Source organism: Amblyomma maculatum, chromosome 9 (genome assembly GCF_055883805.1).
Source record: "Amblyomma maculatum isolate TAMU_Amacu chromosome 9, ASM5588380v1, whole genome shotgun sequence".
Classification (NCBI taxonomy): Eukaryota; Metazoa; Arthropoda; class Arachnida; order Ixodida; family Ixodidae; genus Amblyomma; species Amblyomma maculatum.
This window is the reverse complement of record NC_139352.1, coordinates 114,395,394-114,414,777: the sequence shown is the minus strand read 5'-3', so window position 1 is coordinate 114,414,777 and position 19,384 is coordinate 114,395,394. Positions and strand designations below refer to the sequence as shown.

The 19,384-nt window shown below is 48.9% G+C and overlaps 1 protein-coding gene across 3 annotated transcripts in view; it reads left to right on the top strand.

Annotated features, from left to right (window-relative positions):
- The window catches only part of LOC146180188 (helicase ARIP4-like), a 59,469-nt gene that overhangs the window by 34,607 nt on the left and 5,478 nt on the right, over positions 1-19,384 (top strand). For all 3 annotated transcript variants that reach the window (XM_084579420.1, XM_084579422.1, XM_084579421.1), the window contains 4 exons: positions 5,637-5,800; positions 6,347-6,534; positions 11,659-11,829; positions 18,740-18,798. In XM_084579420.1, the coding sequence (XP_084435546.1) occupies positions 5,637-5,800; positions 6,347-6,534; positions 11,659-11,829; positions 18,740-18,798 (582 nt within the window). The remainder of the gene's footprint in view (positions 1-5,636; positions 5,801-6,346; positions 6,535-11,658; positions 11,830-18,739; positions 18,799-19,384) is intronic.

The following is a 19,384-nucleotide window of genomic DNA, read 5'->3' as shown; positions in this document are numbered from 1 at the left end:
ACGTCCACGGCCACCATAGCTTACGCTGCACCGCACGCTCAGCCAGACAAGAACAACTCTCACAAAAGCAAAAACAAATTGCCGCTTCTTTACCTCCGCAGCCGCCATAGCATATGTTCAACCCGACGGCAAGAATAAACTCTCGCAGAAAAAAAAAAGATCTGCCGTTTTTTAGCGGCCCCAGCCGCTGTAGCTTACACGCACGACGACACAAGACGCTCATCGCACGCCAGCCGCCTCGTGCAGAGCGTTCACAACACGCACTGGAGAAGCGTCTGCCACGGGCTGAGTTGGCTTGTCCGCGCATGCGTAGTGTGTGCTGCTGCTGCGAACGAGACTGGGAAAGAGAGAGGAAGGGGAGAGATAAAGCTCAGCAGAAGAGTGGGCATAGCCTTGCACTTCGCTCTATCGCGTTTTTCCCCTCTCCGGAACACCACGGCTGCATTGGTTCCCTCTCGTTCCTTCACACATGACTTGTAAATGTCACGTGCTAGCGCGGCAGCGATCACCGCAGGTGCGCGCATCTTTGGGGGAAGGGCGCTGCGCTGCCCTAGACCAGCCGTCGCCGAGCTGTGTCCTCTCATTCCCTCCGCGCGTGGCTTGAAAACGTCACACGACAAATGGCCGAGTTGATGCGATCGTCTTTGGGAGAGGCGCACCGTCAAATGCGTGGTGCGGAGTTCGATATATCGAACGACTGGTAAAATTGAGTTCGATATACGACGCAGCTTTCCTGATACAGTTGAACCTCGATATAACGAAGTCCTACTTGCAGCCGAAAATTTCGTTACATCACGAATTTCGTTGCGTCGAGGTTCCCATGTTTCAGCTGTCAAAATAAAGTATAACTGGCTCTTGGAGCACTGCTAGTTGATGGGAACTTGTAAAACACTTATTGAGGAAATACGCAAGAAAATCTAGTAATAGTAGCGCTAACAAGGGCAGCGGATGTTTTTTTTCTATATCAGGAGCATAATGAGTGATAGCAAACTCCGCGACGGCATCATTTTTCTCCGTGTGCGCATAGCAAAGAACGAGCGCAGCGCCTAGTACTCAAAGCCGCCACAAGATGTCGCCACTGGTATCATTATCTTCATCATTAAACATTTGCAGGCGGGGACGCATCACTGGGGAAAAAATAAAGAAAAATATGTTCGCACCGCGCCACCTTGGGCGTGGCTCTTCTATCTGACGGTGGGATTGTGCTTGCGACGAAGCGCTTGGCGAACGCTTATGTGACGGTTAAGTGAACGGTTTCTATCAGTACTTAATTACGTCGGTTTTCTTCTCTGCACTTTATTTTATTCGCTGTATGTGACCAGGGCACGTTTGTATTTTATTTTTCTTTCGCCGCTTGTCCGTTTTAACGGTACGGTCACACTAGCTCTATCAGTTTGTCAACACTGGACTTCTTTTTTTTCTACGAAGACATTGCACACAAAAAAAGAAAAAAAAAGGATGCTGCAAGAAAATTCGGTTTGCTAACTCAATGGTCGTGTTATTCATGGAATTACGAGACTGTTTCATTAATGCAAAAAATGTTTATAGGAACTTTGTGGAGTATGTGCAGTCGATCCAGTTCATGTGGCAGCAAAGAACTTCGTCAACTTCAGCTGACGCTTTTTAATAAGCGTCGGCGTTATAAGGCGCTCGTATGTAGACAGGGCTACCAAGGCCTGCTCATGTGAATGCGCGCCCGCGTGCGCACGCAGAACATCCAGCGCATCCATGACTTGCGTCGGTGTAGGCGCGCTGCTCGCCACATGGGCGTCTTGGTCAGAGTCGTCATCCTCCATTCTCGTGTCGGTGACTCTGAATTATAGCGGCATCATCCAGCTCTTCGGTTGTAAGAGCACAAGCATCGCTGAAAACAAAATCTTCAAGCGTCACGTCGCTGGGAGCACCACCCTGATCGCAGAGCAGCTGCAACGAGTCACCGACGTCTGTGCTGGATGTGGAGGGCATGCTTTCGTGGTCGTCGTCATTAGCTTCGCAGCCCAGTTCTTGGTTTGAGTGCATGCTATCCTTGAAGCCCGCCTTTTTGAAGCAGTTAGCTATAATCTCACTACTCGTCGACTCCCATGACCGCGATAGCATCTCCAAGGCCATGAATACGTCGATTTTGGTCTCTCTTTTGAGCTCAATGTTCAGCAGCAGCCTTTCAATTACCCGCTTGCGGTACGAACACTTCACGCTGTTAATAATACCCTGGTCCAGTATCAGGGAGGTGCAATTTGCAGGAAAATATTCGAGCTCGACGTTGGTGAGCGCACAGTCTTGAACATGATGTGCGGAGCAGTTGTCCACAAGTAGGCAGATGCTTCTTTCCTGCTTGCGCATTTCAGCATCCAAGTCCTTCAGCCATTTTGTGAACAAATCCCGTGTCATCCACGCCTTCGTGTTTGACGTGTATTTCACCGGCATTATTTTCTTGCCCCTAAAGCAGCGCAGCTTCTCACTTGTTCCAATTACGAATAGCACGCATTTATCGCTGCCGTTCATGTTGGCGCAGAAAAGAACAGTTAAACGCTGCTTACTGTGCTTGCCACCATGGCATTTTTCATTTCGCAGCGCCAATGTTTTCTTTGGCAACAGCCGATATAAAAATGCTGTCTCGTCGGCATTGTAAATGTCGGCGACGTCAAAACATGCCAAAATGCCTGGGACACGATCACGCAGCCAGTCAGATGCTCCAATCTCGTTCGCCTCGGCCGACTCACCGCTGGCCACCTTTCCAACAATGTTGTGCCTCTCCTTAAATCGTTGGAGCCACCCGCTGCTGGCTTTGAAGTCATCGCACCCAAAAATGCAAGCGAAGTTCAAGGCCTTCTGTTGTAGAATGGCCCCGCTCAACGGCATGTTTTTGGCACGCATATTCAAGAACCACATGAAGAGGGCCTTTTCTATGTCGACGTAGCTTGCCTCCTTTAATCTTTTCTGCGGCAGACCCGAGCCACCCGCACTAACGGCAGTCATAATGCTGTCTTTCAATTTAAGAATCGTAGGCAGTGAACTCTGCGAAAGTCCATACCTTTCGGCAACAGTCATCTTCTTTTCGCCATTCATTACTTCAGTGATGATCTTGGCTTTCATGTCCATAGACAAAACTTTTCTCTTGCGAGGAGCACTCATCTTGGACACAGAACTCATTGCACGATGAACGGAGCCAAGTCGAAGAAACGCTGCTGCTGTTCGTAGGCCTAAGTCGAGCTCAACAACGTTACGCTCTTTGTCAGCCTCCTCAGGCCTCGCGTACGCGTATTTCCGGTTTGCGCTTTCACGTTCCGAGTCTCCAACTTGCCAGTGGCGTCATGACGTGACGCTTCTTGAAACTTCCGTGGTGCGGATTTTGTATGCGTATGACAGATGGCACGGCTGTACGTTCTCGCAGATTCCCAGACTGCCGGCAAAATTGGCGTGTAAAAGGGCAAATACAAAATGCGTTTTGTCTCTGCTAAACTTTTATCTCTCATTCTATTATGAAAGTCGCTCCTGGCACATGCATGCGATGCGCAAGGACTTCGTTACATCGAAAGTGCGGTACAAAATTACTTCCTTAAATTGCGAAAAAAAATACATGGTTTACAATGGGATAGTGATTGGGAAATGAAAAAAATGCGTTACATCGCAAATTTCGTTACATTGAGGTTCGTTACATCGAGGTTCGACTGTATATTGAACGACCGGTGAAATTGAGTTCGATATATGACGCAGCTTTCCTATCTTTTACATGGGATTTTCAAGGGGATATTCCGCGAGTTCGATACAGTCGAGTCCACGTATAACAATATTCAAGTGCCACAAAATTTCCATTGTTATGACCGGTAATTGTTATAAACTGTTTGCACGAAAAAAAGCATAACAACTGCAGAGAGGGGTCACTGATGGCAAGTGACATGCGATCTCCACCGAGACATCGTTTTGGTGGCCCCGAAAGGGGTCTTGTAAAAAAATACGAGAAGGTTGCTTTGGCTGCCCCTCAGCTTGAGAAATCCCGAAGTAACGCTGGGGTGAAGAGAGAGAAAAAGACTAAACTTTTATTTAAAAGCAGAGGAGATTGGAGCACGCAGGCCCCTGGGGTGAAATCGCCGCAAGCATCTCACCACGTACATCTCACTGGCTTGCACGAGAAAGCCCCATGTCCGTTAACCTTGCTTGCCTCACGCGAAGCGTGTCGTCATCCTTCTCCATGGCATCTAGGTACGCCACGTAGTGCAGCAGAAAGTCCCTCGCGAAAACAAAGCCCCAGAGGGACTGAATCAACTGCAGGGCCTCTTGCGAGAACAACGTTGAGGCAGCCTGCCCTACCGCGTCATCGTCGCTGACATCGCCGTCACTGTCGTCAGGCGCCTTGTCGAACACGTTTGCGCCCACTGTCAAGCGAGGACCTTTCTTTGTTGAACTTCTCAGAGGAGCGGATGATCATCGACACCGTCGGTTGCGATAGTGCATACTCCTTTGCGATACTGCACTTGTCTCCAAATCGATAGCCGTGCCGTGCGCTTTCTTTTCACCGGCAACGTTGTCCAATAATCAGCGGATGGATCTGCCATCTTACGTTTCGGTGGCGATTCAAACGAGACGAAGAAACCGCGTGGCCAGGAACGACTTCGACGCAATCAACTTCCAAATCCGTTTGCAGAACTGCGCAAAATGAGGGGTGAGCGGGTGAGTGAGCAGATAAGCGGATCAGCGCTGTCGGCGCGTTGCCGAAGTCCATTTGTGTTTCGGAGGGTGGTGCAGCGCAGAGTTATGGGCGCAGTCCATTTTTGTTCCGAGGGGTGGAAGGGCAGCGGGAGAAAGGCGCACAGGCTTACAATGCAGAGAAGGCCAGAAAACAGGTTCTATTGTATGAGCGCGCGGCGGGGAAGGTGCAGCAGCTGGAATTTCTTTTTTTTTTTTTCTTTTCAAAGATTTCGCATTCAACTGCCTTTTGGTAGAGAACTCAGGAGCGAGACTTCATTGTTATAACCGATAATGTGCCAAGGGGGCATTGTAGTAAGCGGGTTATTTTACCATAGAAAACATACAAAAGTAGATGGTACAGCAGATTTTCATTGTTGTAAGACCGGTATCGTTATAAGTGGACTCGTCTGTATAACCAAAATTCGAAATATCCCGGTTCGACTGTATGTGTATGTTTTGTATCTGACTGCCGACTCTTTCTATGCTTATTTGTCCATGGTGTAATTTGCTTGGTGGCAACTTTTATTTTGTTACTTTTCTGTTCAGTGATAGTATTTGCAGTCTGTGTTTACTTTGCTTGTAACTCTGACATGTATACTGCAAGAAAAATTGAATATTTTTTGTTAATTCACAGGGATGCTTTGTGTGCTGCTACCTTGTATGGGCCCCAGCCACTCCCAAGCTGTTAATCAACAGCTTTTTCGTATAGGAATGCCTAACGATATGTTGAGGGGGGGGGGGGGGGGATGATGATGATACACATTATTGGGCTGAGCACAGAAGTAGTATTGGTAAAAGCAGAAGGTATCCTTGGCAGATCATGCAAGCTTCTCTGTGAGTTTGGTGCAAAGAACCTACGGTGGGCATCAAGCACAAACTTCAGTCAGTGACAGCACGTTTCTGGAGCTGTTGTGGCCAGCATATCGTGATGTTTTCTTTTTGTTGTTCAGGAGCCGTTTGAGCATGAGTCCCTGCTGCTGGACCGCAAGGACCTGAAGCTGACCAAATTCGAGAAGCGGCTGGCCAAGCAGAGCTATGAGCTGGAGAAGAGGGCCACCCTGCATGGGGGCCGCACCTACATGCACGCCACCACTAACGCCGGATACTCCAACGGGTGAGGCCTCTCTCTCTGTCTGCCTCCTTTTAGTTCTGAGTGAAATGCGATTACTGGGATCACCATTTGGAAGTGGATGACAGCGTAGCCTACATTCAAGGCTTCACTTTTAACAATAAAAAATGCCATTGATGACATCGCAGGTCTCTTGCAGAAACAGCCACTGGTGGAAGTTCCCCATATTTTTCTTTTTGGCCTGTTTGTTGTTTGAATGCGGTATCATGAATACCCACGTGCATATAATATGAACCCGCATATAATAATACGAGGTGTAATTTCAGTGTAGGAGAAAAGAAAAACAGGAGTGTTCTTTGGTGTATAATGTCGAGTGCAGAAAGCCCACCGAAAGCATTTGCACTGCATTTCACTTTTTGCTCGGTGGCTTCATGGCACTCGCAAGGCATACAAGCTTGCATGTCCAGTGCCACCCTATCTCCATATGTGCTGATTCGCATTCCTAGCAGGGCGTAGCACCATCGAGTAGCGAGTTGATTGAATGCATTTTGACCACACACGTGACAGTGCTCGCTCTCTCTCTCCAACCAGGTACCAGACATGGCAGAACCGGCAGGGTGCGGTGACATTCCTTGGGCCTGGCCCCACACAGACCACGCCCATCCCGATGCAGCCTGGCTCATCGCAGAACGGGGACATGCCCGTCTGGGGCACCCCCAACGTGATGCAGTCCCTCCTGCGGCAGGGCATGACCGTGCAGAGGATGCGGGTGCCTGCCAGTAAGTGCTCTCAACTTAGGATGCAGAGGAAAGAAGATAGCTGCACAGCATGAAAGAGAACCGAACAAGTGTAGAAAGGGAAGCCTCGGCTCTCAAGCCAGCGTTTGAACTAGGGGACTTCGTCTGGGCTTAGACGAAGAAAAGTCCCCTTGTCGAAACGGCTTGGCCTGCGAATGGAGGCCCCCCTCAACTCGTGTTCAGTGCTTTCAGCTTGGTGTGATTCGGCTGTATGAGCAACCGTGCTGGGCACCCATGTAACGGATGAGTCTCATTCAGGCCTCATTCGATAGAGGTGAAATGCAGAAGCTACTACTCATGTGCTCGGCAATATTAGTGCACGCAAGAACCTTGGGTGAAATTAATTTGTAACTGTCCAGTATTGCACATTTATCTAGCTCCCTTCTCGACCCATTTCCTTGCGGGCACTGTTATAGTACAGTTGAATCCCGCCACAACGAATACCGCCACAACGAAATTTCCGCGACAACGAATAATTTTTTATTCCCCGCGAGTATCCTATAAGAATTAATGGCCTAAATTTCTCTGCACAACGAACCATTTTTGCAGAGCGATTCCGCTTCAACGAAATTTTCGCGTTCAAAATCGAAACCGAAACTAGTTTTATTGGCGAGAAGTCCAAGTCAAATCCAAAGCCACATTAAGCATGAAATCACGTGATTGCAGTTCCGCCATTTTGGCTTTGTGTCGTGGTCGCGTTGTTCACTCGCTGCCTTTCTCTTCGACAACGACGAGTTTTCATCCGCAGGACACGATGGCAACGCAAGTGAAAAAACGCAAAACTATTTCCCTTGAGCAAAAAGCTCAAATAATCGCCCAAGCAGAAAGCGGAAGGAAGAAAGCGGCAATTGCTGAAGACTTCGGAATTCCTGCAAGTTCGCTGTCAACGATTCTAGGCAATAAGGACAGCGTGAGAATGGCACTTGCTTCAGGCACATCCTCGAAGCACAAAAAGGTGACGCGGCCCCTCCATGAAGAGTTGGACAAAGCAGTGCATGCGTGGTTTGTGGAAGCACGAGCCAGCAACGTCCCCCTGTCCGGAAGCATCGTCCAGCAGAAAGCCTTGAACTATGCATGCCTACTTGGCATTGATGATTTTAAAGCCAGCATTGGCTGGCTAAACCGTTTCAAGGCCCGCCATAACATCGTTGGAAAAGTGTTGTGCGGCGAGTCAATGTCAGCAGACGTGGACGGAGCAGCTGCTTGGAAGGCGAGTAACATGGCCGGAATTTTAAGCAACTTCGCGCCTGCAGACATTTACAACGCCGACGAGACCGGGCTATTCTACGAGATGTTGCCGGCTAGGACGCTCGACTTCAAGGGGCAGCGCTGTCACGGCGGCAAACACAGCAAAAAACGCATCACAGTGCTGCTTTGCACAAACATGGATGGCTCGGACAAGCGTCCGCCGTTAGTCATAGCAAAAGTGCCAAGCCGCGCTGTTTTAAGGGAACTCGTAGCCTACCTGTGCAGTACAAGGCGAACAACAAGTCATGGATGACCCGCGCTATTTTCACCGAGTGGATGATGGCATTCGACCGCGACATGAAGCGGCAGGGCCGTAAAGTTTGCTTGCTTTTGGACAATTGTTCAGCGCATCACTCCGACGAAGTCAAGCTCACTAACACGGAGCTGAGGTTTTTCCCTCCCAATTGCACGTCTGTCTTACAGCCTCTCGATCAGGGCGTGATTCTTAGCCTGAAGCGCGCTTACCGCGGGAGGTTAATTCAGCGGCTGATTTTTAACACTGAAACCGGCCGAGACACGAAGGTGGACTTGTACGTGGCACTGCAGATTATGTCTGCTGCCTGGAGCACACTGGGGCGCTCAGTAATTGTGAACTGTTTCAGGCACGCCGGATTTGCTGAAGGTCGACCCGTACACTCTGCTGGCCTAACACCAGGCGTTACAGACGACGACGAAGAGGCGTCACCGGCTCCGGGGATCGCGGCCGCCTGGAAAACGCTGGGAGAAATAGGAACCGTGCCGCCTAATCTCGAGCTCGACGAATACATCGGCGCTGACGCTTGTGTTGTTGTTCACGAAGATGTGAGTGATGAGCAGATCATAAAAGCTGCCCGGAATGATAAGGACTCTTCCGATGAAGAAGACGACGACGTACAGGAAGCGCCGGCTGCGGCAACCGCCGTACAGGTGATGGACGCTTTTGATGTCATCAGGAATTTCGTTGCTGTCCGAGACGACGATGTTGCAATGGGTTTGCTGACCGAGTGCGAAAATCGCGTGACGGCGTTGCTCGCCGTGAAGCGTAAGCAAACCAAGCTTACAGATTTTTGGCATTAAACGCCTTTGCTGCTGCTTGGGCAATTCTTTCTGCGTTTCACGTCAAATTTTTGCGATAACGAAGTTCCGCGAGAACGAATTTTTTTTCGTGCACCGTGAATTTCGTTATAGCGGGATTCAACTGTATAGTACTGTACTTTTTCTGAAAACCAGATTTTATTATTTGTTTTTGGTTCCAAACTTGTACAGTAAAACCTCATTTATCCGGATCTCGTTAGCTCGGAAATTCGGTTAACTCGGACTTGCGGCGCGGTCCCGGCAAAACTGTGTATAGTTCAATGGTGTGAAATGCTCGTTAGCTCGGAGGCATTTAGCCACGCACCGGTTAACTCGGACAACTCCCGAAGGCTATCGCAACTTCCAGTGAGCCGCGCGATACTCGGCGGTTCGGAGGCACACACTCTTTGCTGTAACCAACGGCGTGGCAGGAGACTGCAGGAGAGTTGGAGAAACCGAAACCGAACAAAAGCTGCACGAGGAGCTCGAGAATGACGATGATGATAATGAATGAGCGAGCAGTGGCTAGGTGGCGCCAGCCACCACCCGATGCATGGGTTTGGGGCTTTGGGCCGCTGGACCATCCAGCATCTACTGAAAGCTGCAAGGACGACGGGACGGCAGGGACGGTTTGTTCTGCCCCTCACCGCCACGTGTGCAACGCCTGCGCTACAGTGCCCCTACGCTGCTTCATTCTTTGTGTTGTGGGTGCACGTTGCGTTTGTCGACTGTGCTTGTGCGTTGTGCCGTCGCCATCGTTCTTCATAGTGATGGCGACCGCCACCCCAGCGAAACGACCACAGCAAGCCAGCAAATGATTTAGAAAGAAAAGTAAAGATATTGAAGGAGCTGAACGAAGGCATTTCTCGGCAGGAGGTAATGAAAAAGTATGGCGTCAAGAGAAGCACGTTAAGCGACTACGTGAAAAACAAAGAAAAAATTTTCGAAGCGTTTGACAGCGGCATATTAACAGGAAGAGAAAAAGGCTAAGGACGGCTGCGCACCCGAAACTGGAAGAAGCACTGCTACAGTGGATTACAGATATGCGTGATGGACAGCTTCCTTTGAGTGGCCCGCTGATCTGTCAGCAAGATGACAGGTACGCACAGAAAATGAACATTGAATCTTTCAGTGCGTCTGAAGGATGGTTCGCCCGCTTCAAAGAAAGGCACGGATTGGTCTTTAGAGACGTGTGTGGGGAGAAGGCAGCGGTGGATGAACGCCGCATTGCTGACTGGAAGACAACCGAGCTTCTCCAGTACCTGGCTCGTTATGAACCTGCCGACGAAACGGCACTGTTTTTCGAAGCCTTGCCGGACAAAACAATCACCTTTAAGGGTGACCCGTGCGTTGGAGAGAAGAGGAGCAAGGAAAGGGTCACTGTGCTTCTCGCTTCAAATATGTCGGGCACAGAGCGCCTGCCACTACTTGTCATCGGGAAGGCAGAAAGCCTAAGGTGTTTTAAGAACATTCCCCATTTGCCTGTGGAATATCGAGCCAAAAGAAAAGCCTGGATGACCTCAGATATTTTCCAAGCTTGGCTGCGGCAGCTCGACCGCCGCTTCTCCGCTAACAAGCGCAAGGTTTTACTTGTAGTGGACAACTGCAACGCGCACACCCGAGTGACAGGGCTGGAGTGCATCGAGCTCGTATTCCTTCCTTTGGACACGACGGCTGCACTGCAACCACTGGATCAGGGCATAATTCAGCATGTAAAATGCAGATACAGGAAGCATGTGCTAGAACGGATGCTGCTGTGCAAGGAGGCAGGGCGAGAATATGACCTAAACCTCCTCAGTGCAATTCACACTTTAGTGCAAGTTTGGAACAACACGCCGGCCGAGGTCATAGCCAACTCCTTCAGGCTCAGCGGATTTGTCCGCCCTGATGACTGCGACGTTCCTCCAGAGGTGACTGCAGAGCATACCCCAGAGCCCACTGAAAATATGGACAACGAAGAGGTGGATGACAGGCGCTTTGAATTTCTCCTACCTAGTGGTGTCCAGCTTGCCGACTACGTAGCAATAGACGATGATGCTGCCGTTGCTGGCCTGCTGACTGACGACGACATATTATCGGAAGTGCTCAACGGGGACGAAAATCATTCCGATGAAGACGATCGCGACCCGCCATCGCGACGTCGCACCGTGCAGGAGGCCGCGGAGGCCCTCGCTGTATTAGAGGAATTTTATGTAGAGTGTCGCGACAGTGAGCATGCGCACCACCACCTGATGGGGTTGAAGAAAATCGTTCTCGCGCAATTCTGGCGACTAGGCAAACAAAAATAATGCAGTTTTTCATGCAATAAAGGTATGTTTATGCGCCATACATTTTTCTTGTTATTTTCATGGTCCATTCGATAATCCGGAATTCGGTTAACTCGGACATTTTTTCCGGTCCCTTGAGATCCGGATTGACGAGCTTTTACTGTAATAGCAGATTCGTTCATTATAGATGCACACTTGAGGTTATGTGACACAAGGAGAACACAGAGCTGTGCCATGGATTGTGGCAGTTCTCCTTTCCTTTTTTTCCTGTTCTTTCAATTTAGAGTGTGATTGCAGTGCCGGACCCACTGTTAACTAGCTGCAACATCTGACTCAGCCTCAGGTCCTGGTCTAAATCTGAGCCGAGATCCATACTCTGATCATGATCAGAATCATAGCCCAGGTTCACTAGAGATTCATGTCAAGAACTGCATTTGAACCCAAATGAGCCAACTCATCCGTGAGCATCTCAGCACCACTTTGTAAATGTGGCCACGTACTTGCAGCTAACACCAATGGTGAACCTAACTGTGTGCAGAAGTGACGATACCGCTGAACAACTCATCGGACCCCCCGGTGGAGATCCCTCCTGGCACAGAGATTCTGGTGATGAAGACGCCGAAGGGTGTCTACCTTCGAATCCCTGATGGCCGCATCATTGCGGTGCGCATTCCTACAAGCGGAGAAATGGCCACAGCAGGACAATCGGGTCAGTTCTACTGTCAGTTTTCACCCTCTTTTCTTTTTTTTTTACAGCCGGTGCTTCATCCTGCCTAGTCAACTACACAAGCAGCTGTTGTGTGGCAGCCTTCGATGCAGTCGATAAAACAGTGCTCAGTGAGGTTCTTTAGAGAAGAATATTAAGGGGCATACTTGAATTCAAGTCAAAGCTGATTGGCATTATTTTCAAGGCTCTCAAATTGTCGATGGAGATCTGTGAGGGGATATTAAACGAAGTCCCCCATGTGACTTTTCATCGAAATCGAGGCTGCTTTTGGCACATCAGTGTCCGTATTCAAAGTTTGCATTGTTTTCAGAAGTGTCGTTATCTCCTTGACCTCAGGTCATTAACACAGGAGCCCAAAGTCACTATATTGCTTCCAGTTCCGGCATTTCCACTAATCCGATGACTATCAGCACTTGTGAAAACGACACAAACTCAGAATACGGACCTAGTTGTCAGAAGTGAAGTGGAGAGAGTGTAAGAGGCTGGATGTGACATTGCTTTGGCTACTTTTTGCCTCCTCTTACTGTGTTTGTCAGTTTGGAGTGTGTGAAGATTTCTTGAACACTGCTGACAAAACAAGGAGGAGTACAATAGATGTGTTGTGAGGTGACAGCGAAGAGTGCGTCATGCAATGGTAGACATTGAATTGGGTCACCTATAGACGTGCTTAGGAGAGCAGTCTGAGAATGCATTAGTTGTCTTCAAGGGCACCAGGGAACCCACAGATCTTCGTGTGGTAACCATTGCATTGCATGTGTTGATGGAAGTTGTGGGGCTGCCAACAATTGGTTTATAGTTGTCACTGTAGTTTTACGGGATACCAGCTGAAAATATATGAGCAAGTACAGTCTAGCCCAGTTATAATGAAGTCGGCGGGAATTGGAAATCACTTCGCTGTATCCACTATTTTGTTGTAGTATCTGGACTGTATCTGGACTATGAAAGAAAGAGACAAATTTGAGTAAATTGTTGTATCTTCTCTGGACAAAGTGGTCCAGCGTTTCCTGAACACATTTTGCAAGTGCGGTCTTCAGGATCGCGGCTTCCATACCGTCCAACTGCTACCCAAAGTTCTGCTCTGAACTGCCGAGGTACATCCATGGTGTGTCAACAGCTGCGATGGCCGCTGCGGAGGTTAGCGGCTTAGCGGCGCAACCAGCGTCGTCGCAGTTACTCTCTGAGGCGCTATCTGTCCCTTCTGTGACATTCCCGGCAACTTCGTCAATCGTGAAGTCCTCTGTGGCAACAAGTTCGTCGTTGGTGGAAATGAAGTTCATGTGGGACAGACCTGGAGGCACAAGGTCCAACTTGTTAGCGGACTCCCATAGCTGCTCCAAGCAGGCTGTCGTAGCGGCACCATCAGCTGTTGTAGCGATGTCAACTGCGGCAGTTTCGTACTCTGCAGGCGACACGTCTACGCTGCTGCTTCAGAAGAAGCCAGCTTTCTTAAAGTATCGAGCGATAGTCAAGTGCTTCATGCCCCTCCAGGCTCCGCTTGCAAAATAGATGGCCTTCACCAAAGGGACCTTCATCTCGGCCACGCTGTTGGGGGAGCGAACATCGATCAGAAGGCGCTCGATCACTTGGCGTTGGTCGTGGACCTTGAAGTTAGATATACCCCCCTGGTCTATAGGTCGCGGCTTGGCAACTTGGTGAAGCCCAAGTCCTTAGCCTTCATTAGCATGATGGGTCCACTGAGCGGGATGTTCTTTGATCGGGCCACTGTTATATGTCGGCATACATGACGCACCCGATCCTCTTTTGGTCCCCGCTGCCAACATCGCCGTTGAGAATGGCGTCGATGTTGCTGCCATTCTTGATTATCGTTGAGAGTGTGGACTGTGCGATTTCATACTTCCATGCGATATCAGTCTTCACGTCTCGACACACTTCGTCTTCAATGACAACACTTCTTTTGCCCATCGAGGTGCTGGGGCTTGCGAGGCTCGACATTGCCGAGCCTCGCAAGCCCCGCGAGCCTCGAGCAAGGGGATAACTGAGTAGTTCCATTGTCTAAAAATTGTCCAGGCGAAGTCAGCGGTCATAAGATATCAAAGGTAAGAAGTGGAACAAGGCCGGAAGACATAATGGCATCAGTGAGAGAAGCGCGTACAAAAATACACGAAAGCCGAGGAAACACTCTTGTTTCCCTTGCCCTCTATTACTCCCATGATGATTCCTCCGACTCTCTCTCTCCCGAGCCCAAAACCGAGTGGAAATTCAAGCACCGCGATTCGCTAAGTTGACCGCTGCTCCGCAACGTCATTGAAAATTGCCTTTTATTTTTTTACATTTTTTACCTCCCGCTCATGAAGATGACAAGCCAAGCAATGCAGTGAAGCAACCTTTCACTTCACGGAAGTGCAGCCGAGGCTGCGAATTCAGCCATCGGCGAAATTTTGCCCTTATTTTTGCAAGGCGTAAAAATCTCCTTATTGATAGGTACTACATTATTTTTCATTCGGTACAAAATCGCTTCGCTATATTCGCTGTCGTGCGCTTATTTGTTTCGTTAAAACTAGACCCAAATTATATTGAAATGCAAAAAGGGGAATGGGAAATTGAACTTCCTTTGTTATAACCGCTATTTCGCTATAACCGGGCTAGACTGTACTTGTGTTGGAATTTGCAGTTTTTACTTTTCAAATATTTGGCAGACTTGTTTGATGTTTATTTCTAAATGAAAGTTCTGTTTCTTAGTAAATGAGATAGCTTGCACACAAAAAATTGAGTAGCTGAACTATGTTTGGATACAGGTCAAGAAAAAAAGCGGCAAACAGCCCTCAAAGGACCCCTCTCCAGCCAGTGGCATCGCTCCAAATGTGCGACGTCGCGTCACACACGGGGGGAAAAAAAAAACAACAGAGAAGCGTGTTCTTCCGCGCTCATGGTCTCACGAGTTTTAGAATAAGGGGACCCAACCGGTTAGGGGAATAGGGTAATAGCAGGGCGACAATGCGTGTCACCTCGTAGGGCTCTATGGCGGAAAAGAGATGCAGTGAAGCGCAGAATAACGAAGCGGTTTCGTGAAAACTCGTTTTACCTGTTGTACTCAGCATGATGAGCAAACGACTAGTATCGATCCACTTCAGTAAAGCTATGTATTTTTGCTGGAACTCGCAAAGCATTTAGGAACTATTTGCCAGCACGGACTCATTCGAAGAAACCACGTTCCAAGCGCTGCTCATGGGTGCAAGGCTTGACATCATGGTATAGCTCGGCAGCTATTGGTTGGAGGGGGGTTCTTTGATAGCTGGGTGCCGCTTTTTTCTTGACCTGTATCCGACTGAGATGTCCCTATTGGGTTGCAGGGCTGAGTTGAGTGGTCTGCGTGTTGGTGGCAGCTGCGGAACTGCTGCTAATTTGTCACGGCCAGAACATTATGCTTTCTCAGGATGTGCATGCGCAGCTTTGCGTCAGTGTTCAGTCGATAAACTTACTTCTCTGGCTCTGAATTGGTGATGATAGCAAACTAACAATGCTTCCCACTCTGCAAAGCTTGTGGAGCAATGCCTCAAACATTTCACAGCTGTGCTTCTTATGCTACAGTACAACTGCTGCATCACACCCTTGGCTACATTGCCCAGTTAACTTTCAGCTTTGACGTAATTTAGCTCGTGCTTGCTTAAGCTATGCATTGCTTGCCAATAATGCTGACCTTTTTAGGTGGTTTTGGCATGCTTTATACAGTTGAATCCCGCTATAACGAAATTCACGGTGCACGAAAAAAAATTCGTTCTCGCGGAACTTCGTTATCGCAAAAATTTGACGTGAAACGCAGAAAGAATTGCCCAAGCAGCAGCAAAGGCGTTTAATGCCAAAAATCTGTAAGCTTGGTTTGCTTACGCTTCACGGCGAGCAACGCCGTCACGCGATTTTCGCACTCGGTCAGCAAACGCATTGCAACATCGTCGTCTCGGATAGCAACGAAATTCCTGATGACATCAAAAGCGTCCATCACCTGTACGGCGGTTGCCGCAGCCGGCGCTTCCTGTACGTCGTCGTCTTCTTCATCGGAAGAGTCCTTATCATTCCGGGCAGCTTTTATGATCTGCTCATCACTCACATCTTCGTGAACAACAACACAAGCGTCAGCGCCGATGTATTCGTCGAGCTCGAGATTAGGCGGCACGGTTCCTATTTCTCCCAGCGTTTTCCAAGCGGCCGCGATCCCCGGAGCCGGTGACGCCTCTTCGTCGTCGTCTGTAACGCCTGGTGTTAGGCCAGCAGAGTGTACGGGTCGACCTTCGGCAAATCCGGCGTGCCTGAAACAGTTCACAATTACTGAGCGCCCCAGTGTGCTCCAGGCAGCAGACATAATCTGCAGTGCCACATACAAGTCCACCTTCGTGTCTCGGCCGGTTTCAGTGTTAAAAAGCAGCCGCTGAATTAACCTCCCGCGGTAAGCGCGCTTCAGGCTAAGAATCACGCCCTGATCGAGAGGCTGTAAGACAGACGTGCAATTGGGAGGGAAAAACCTCAGCTCCGTGTTAGTGAGCTTGACTTCGTCGGAGTGATGCGCTGAACAATTGTCCAAAAGCAAGCAAACTTTACGGCCCTGCCGCTTCATGTCGCGGTCGAATGCCATCATCCACTCGGTGAAAATAGCGCGGGTCATCCATGACTTGTTGTTCGCCTTGTACTGCACAGGTAGGCTACGAGTTCCCTTAAAACAGCGCGGCTTGGCACTTTTGCCTATGACTAACGGCGGACGCTTGTCCGAGCCATCCATGTTTGTGCAAAGCAGCACTGTGATGCGTTTTTTGCTGTGTTTGCCGCCATGACAGCGCTGCCCCTTGAAGTCGAGCGTCCTAGCCGGCAACATCTCGTAGAATAGCCCGGTCTCGTCGGCGTTGTAAATGTCTGCAGGCGCGAAGTTGCTTAAAATTCCGGCCATGTTACTCGCCTTCCAAGCAGCTGCTCCGTCCACGTCTGCTGACATTGACTCGCCGCACAACACTTTTCCAACGATGTTATGGCGGGCCTTGAAACGGTTTAGCCAGCCAATGCTGGCTTTAAAATCATCAATGCCAAGTAGGCATGCATAGTTCAAGGCTTTCTGCTGGACGATGCTTCCGGACAGGGGGACGTTGCTGGCTCGTGCTTCCACAAACCACGCATGCACTGCTTTGTCCAACTCTTCATGGAGGGGCCGCGTCACCTTTTTGTGCTTCGAGGATGTGCCTGAAGCAAGTGCCATTCTCACGCTGTCCTTATTGCCTAGAATCGTTGACAGCGAACTTGCAGGAATTCCGAAGTCTTCAGCAATTGCCGCTTTCTTCTTCCTTCCGCTTTCTGCTTGGGCGATTATTTGAGCTTTTTGCTCAAGGGAAAGAGTTTTGCGTTTTTTCACTTGCGTTGCCATCGTGTCCTGCGGATGAAAACTCGTCGTTGTCGAAGAGAAAGGCAGCGAGTGAACAACGCGACCACGACACAAAGCCAAAATGGCGGAACTGCAATCAGGTGATTTCATGCTTAATGTGGCTTTGGATTTGACTTGGACTTCTCGCCAATAAAACTAGTTTCGGTTTCGATTTTGAACGCGAAAATTTCGTTGAAGCGGAAACGCTCTGCAAAAATGGTTCGTTGTGCAGAGAAATTTAGGCCATTAATTCTTATAGGATACTCGCGGGGAATAAAAAATTATTCGTTGTCGCGGAAATTTCGTTGTGGCGGTATTCGTTGTGGCGGGATTCAACTGTATCATTCTTTATCAGTATGAATCCTAGCCGTAGCTTTGCTGTGGCTTACTGTCTTGTGAGCTGTTCTACGCAAGTCTGCAAGTTTGATCATGGCTGTGGTGGCAGAATGCAAATACACGTGTGTGTGTGTGTGTGTGTCATTTTTAATGGGCAGCATTAAACGACTCTAGGTAGTTGAAATTAGTTTGGAATTCTCACCTGCGGTTGCTCGTGTGGCTCACAATATTACCTATCTTTATGTACATATGGGTTCAGGACATTGAAATATTGGTCAGTAGCATATCAGACATATGGCCTAACACACTGCTTTACTCTGTTATTCAGCATCCCTGGTCAGAGCAGTCTACCATGAATGAATTAACAGAGGGAAATTATTCGAGGAAAGTTAACGAAAAATAATGTGGCGTAATTAATGGAAGTGTTAGGCAGCCCCGCGTTGGCTTGAAAAAATGAAGAGCATTTGGAAATACGATCTGAGCCAGCGTTGCAGTGCACCGGTTCGTGTAGACAGTGAGTCTGTTTTGCTTTTTAGTGTGCTGGCACTGGAGCATCCATTCAGCCATTTAGCTGTTGTGTGATGTCTGAGAGCTTCAGACTTGTGCCGCAGAGCGACACATTCGTGTCATGTTGGCAGTTTGCTTGACGTCGCAAGATTACACGTTGTGGCCGAATTGGCAAGAGCGTTTTTGAAATGGGAATCAAACCTACCGGGACCCTTGGACACCAAGACAGACGCGCTGCTTTAAGGCTGATGTAGTTAACGCATTGGATGGGGACTGCATTGCACGAGTCACATGTGGCTCTTCAGGGCTCTAAGAGCACCTTGACATCTGTGCCCCCTCCCCCTTACCCACTAGGCTTCCACAGGCTGCTATGGCATTATCTGGGCAAAAGTTCAAAATGCTTCTTAGGCAAATGGAAGCACAATAGGCAATCACTGCCCTAGCGGCATTCTTGGTGGCCATTAGTTCTGTTGGGCAAAATAAGAATAATTTGCCATGCCACATTTTTCCTGCGGCTCTTGTTTATATTTATTGCTCATTGCACGTGCCTGTCTAGCCGCCGCTGAGTTGGCATAATGTTGGCCTAACAAATGGCTCGTTCTGTGTCCTGCTTCGAACGAGAAGCCAGTGTAGCTCTGTGGATGTGGTGTTAAGCTGAAGTGACAAGAAGCGCGCCCTCTTCCACAGGTGAATCTGCGAGCAACAGTGGTGCCACAGCCAGCTCGGGGAACAAGCAGTCCTTTGGGGTGAGTACACCACAAGGGTCTAACAGTGCGCGGTTGCACCTGATTACCGCTCGAAGTTAGCCCTCAGAATCTTGTGACGTAGAGTTGTGAAAATTAAAAGCGTGTCAGATATATGAATGCAGTTCCAGTTGAAGCTGGGTTCATATTTCATATACTATAAATAAAAAAGTCAGAAGCCCGCAAATTTTCTTGCGTCTCGGTTTTTGTGACAGCTTTCACGTGCAGGCAGGAAAACGGAAACCAAAATGAGAATAAATGTTGGTAAAGTCACCTTGAAAATGCTTACAGTGAACCTTCGTTACTCAGAAGTCATAACTACCAGGAGTGCAACAGCTGCGCCAATTGCACCATTTTGATACGGCTACAAATTTCTGCGCCATAAGCATGAAATTTGTTAAATTTGCATTACGCTGTGCCAAAATGCCCCGACTATCCACAAAAATTTGCCTTACTCAGGGGCGTGATATGGACAGTCACGATGTTTCAGACACTGCAGCATGCGTCACTGGCCTTTTAGTTTTATTTTGAGATGGCGTCATGGCGTTCTAATGCCTACTCATATCTTTATCTCTGCATCCATGTGCTT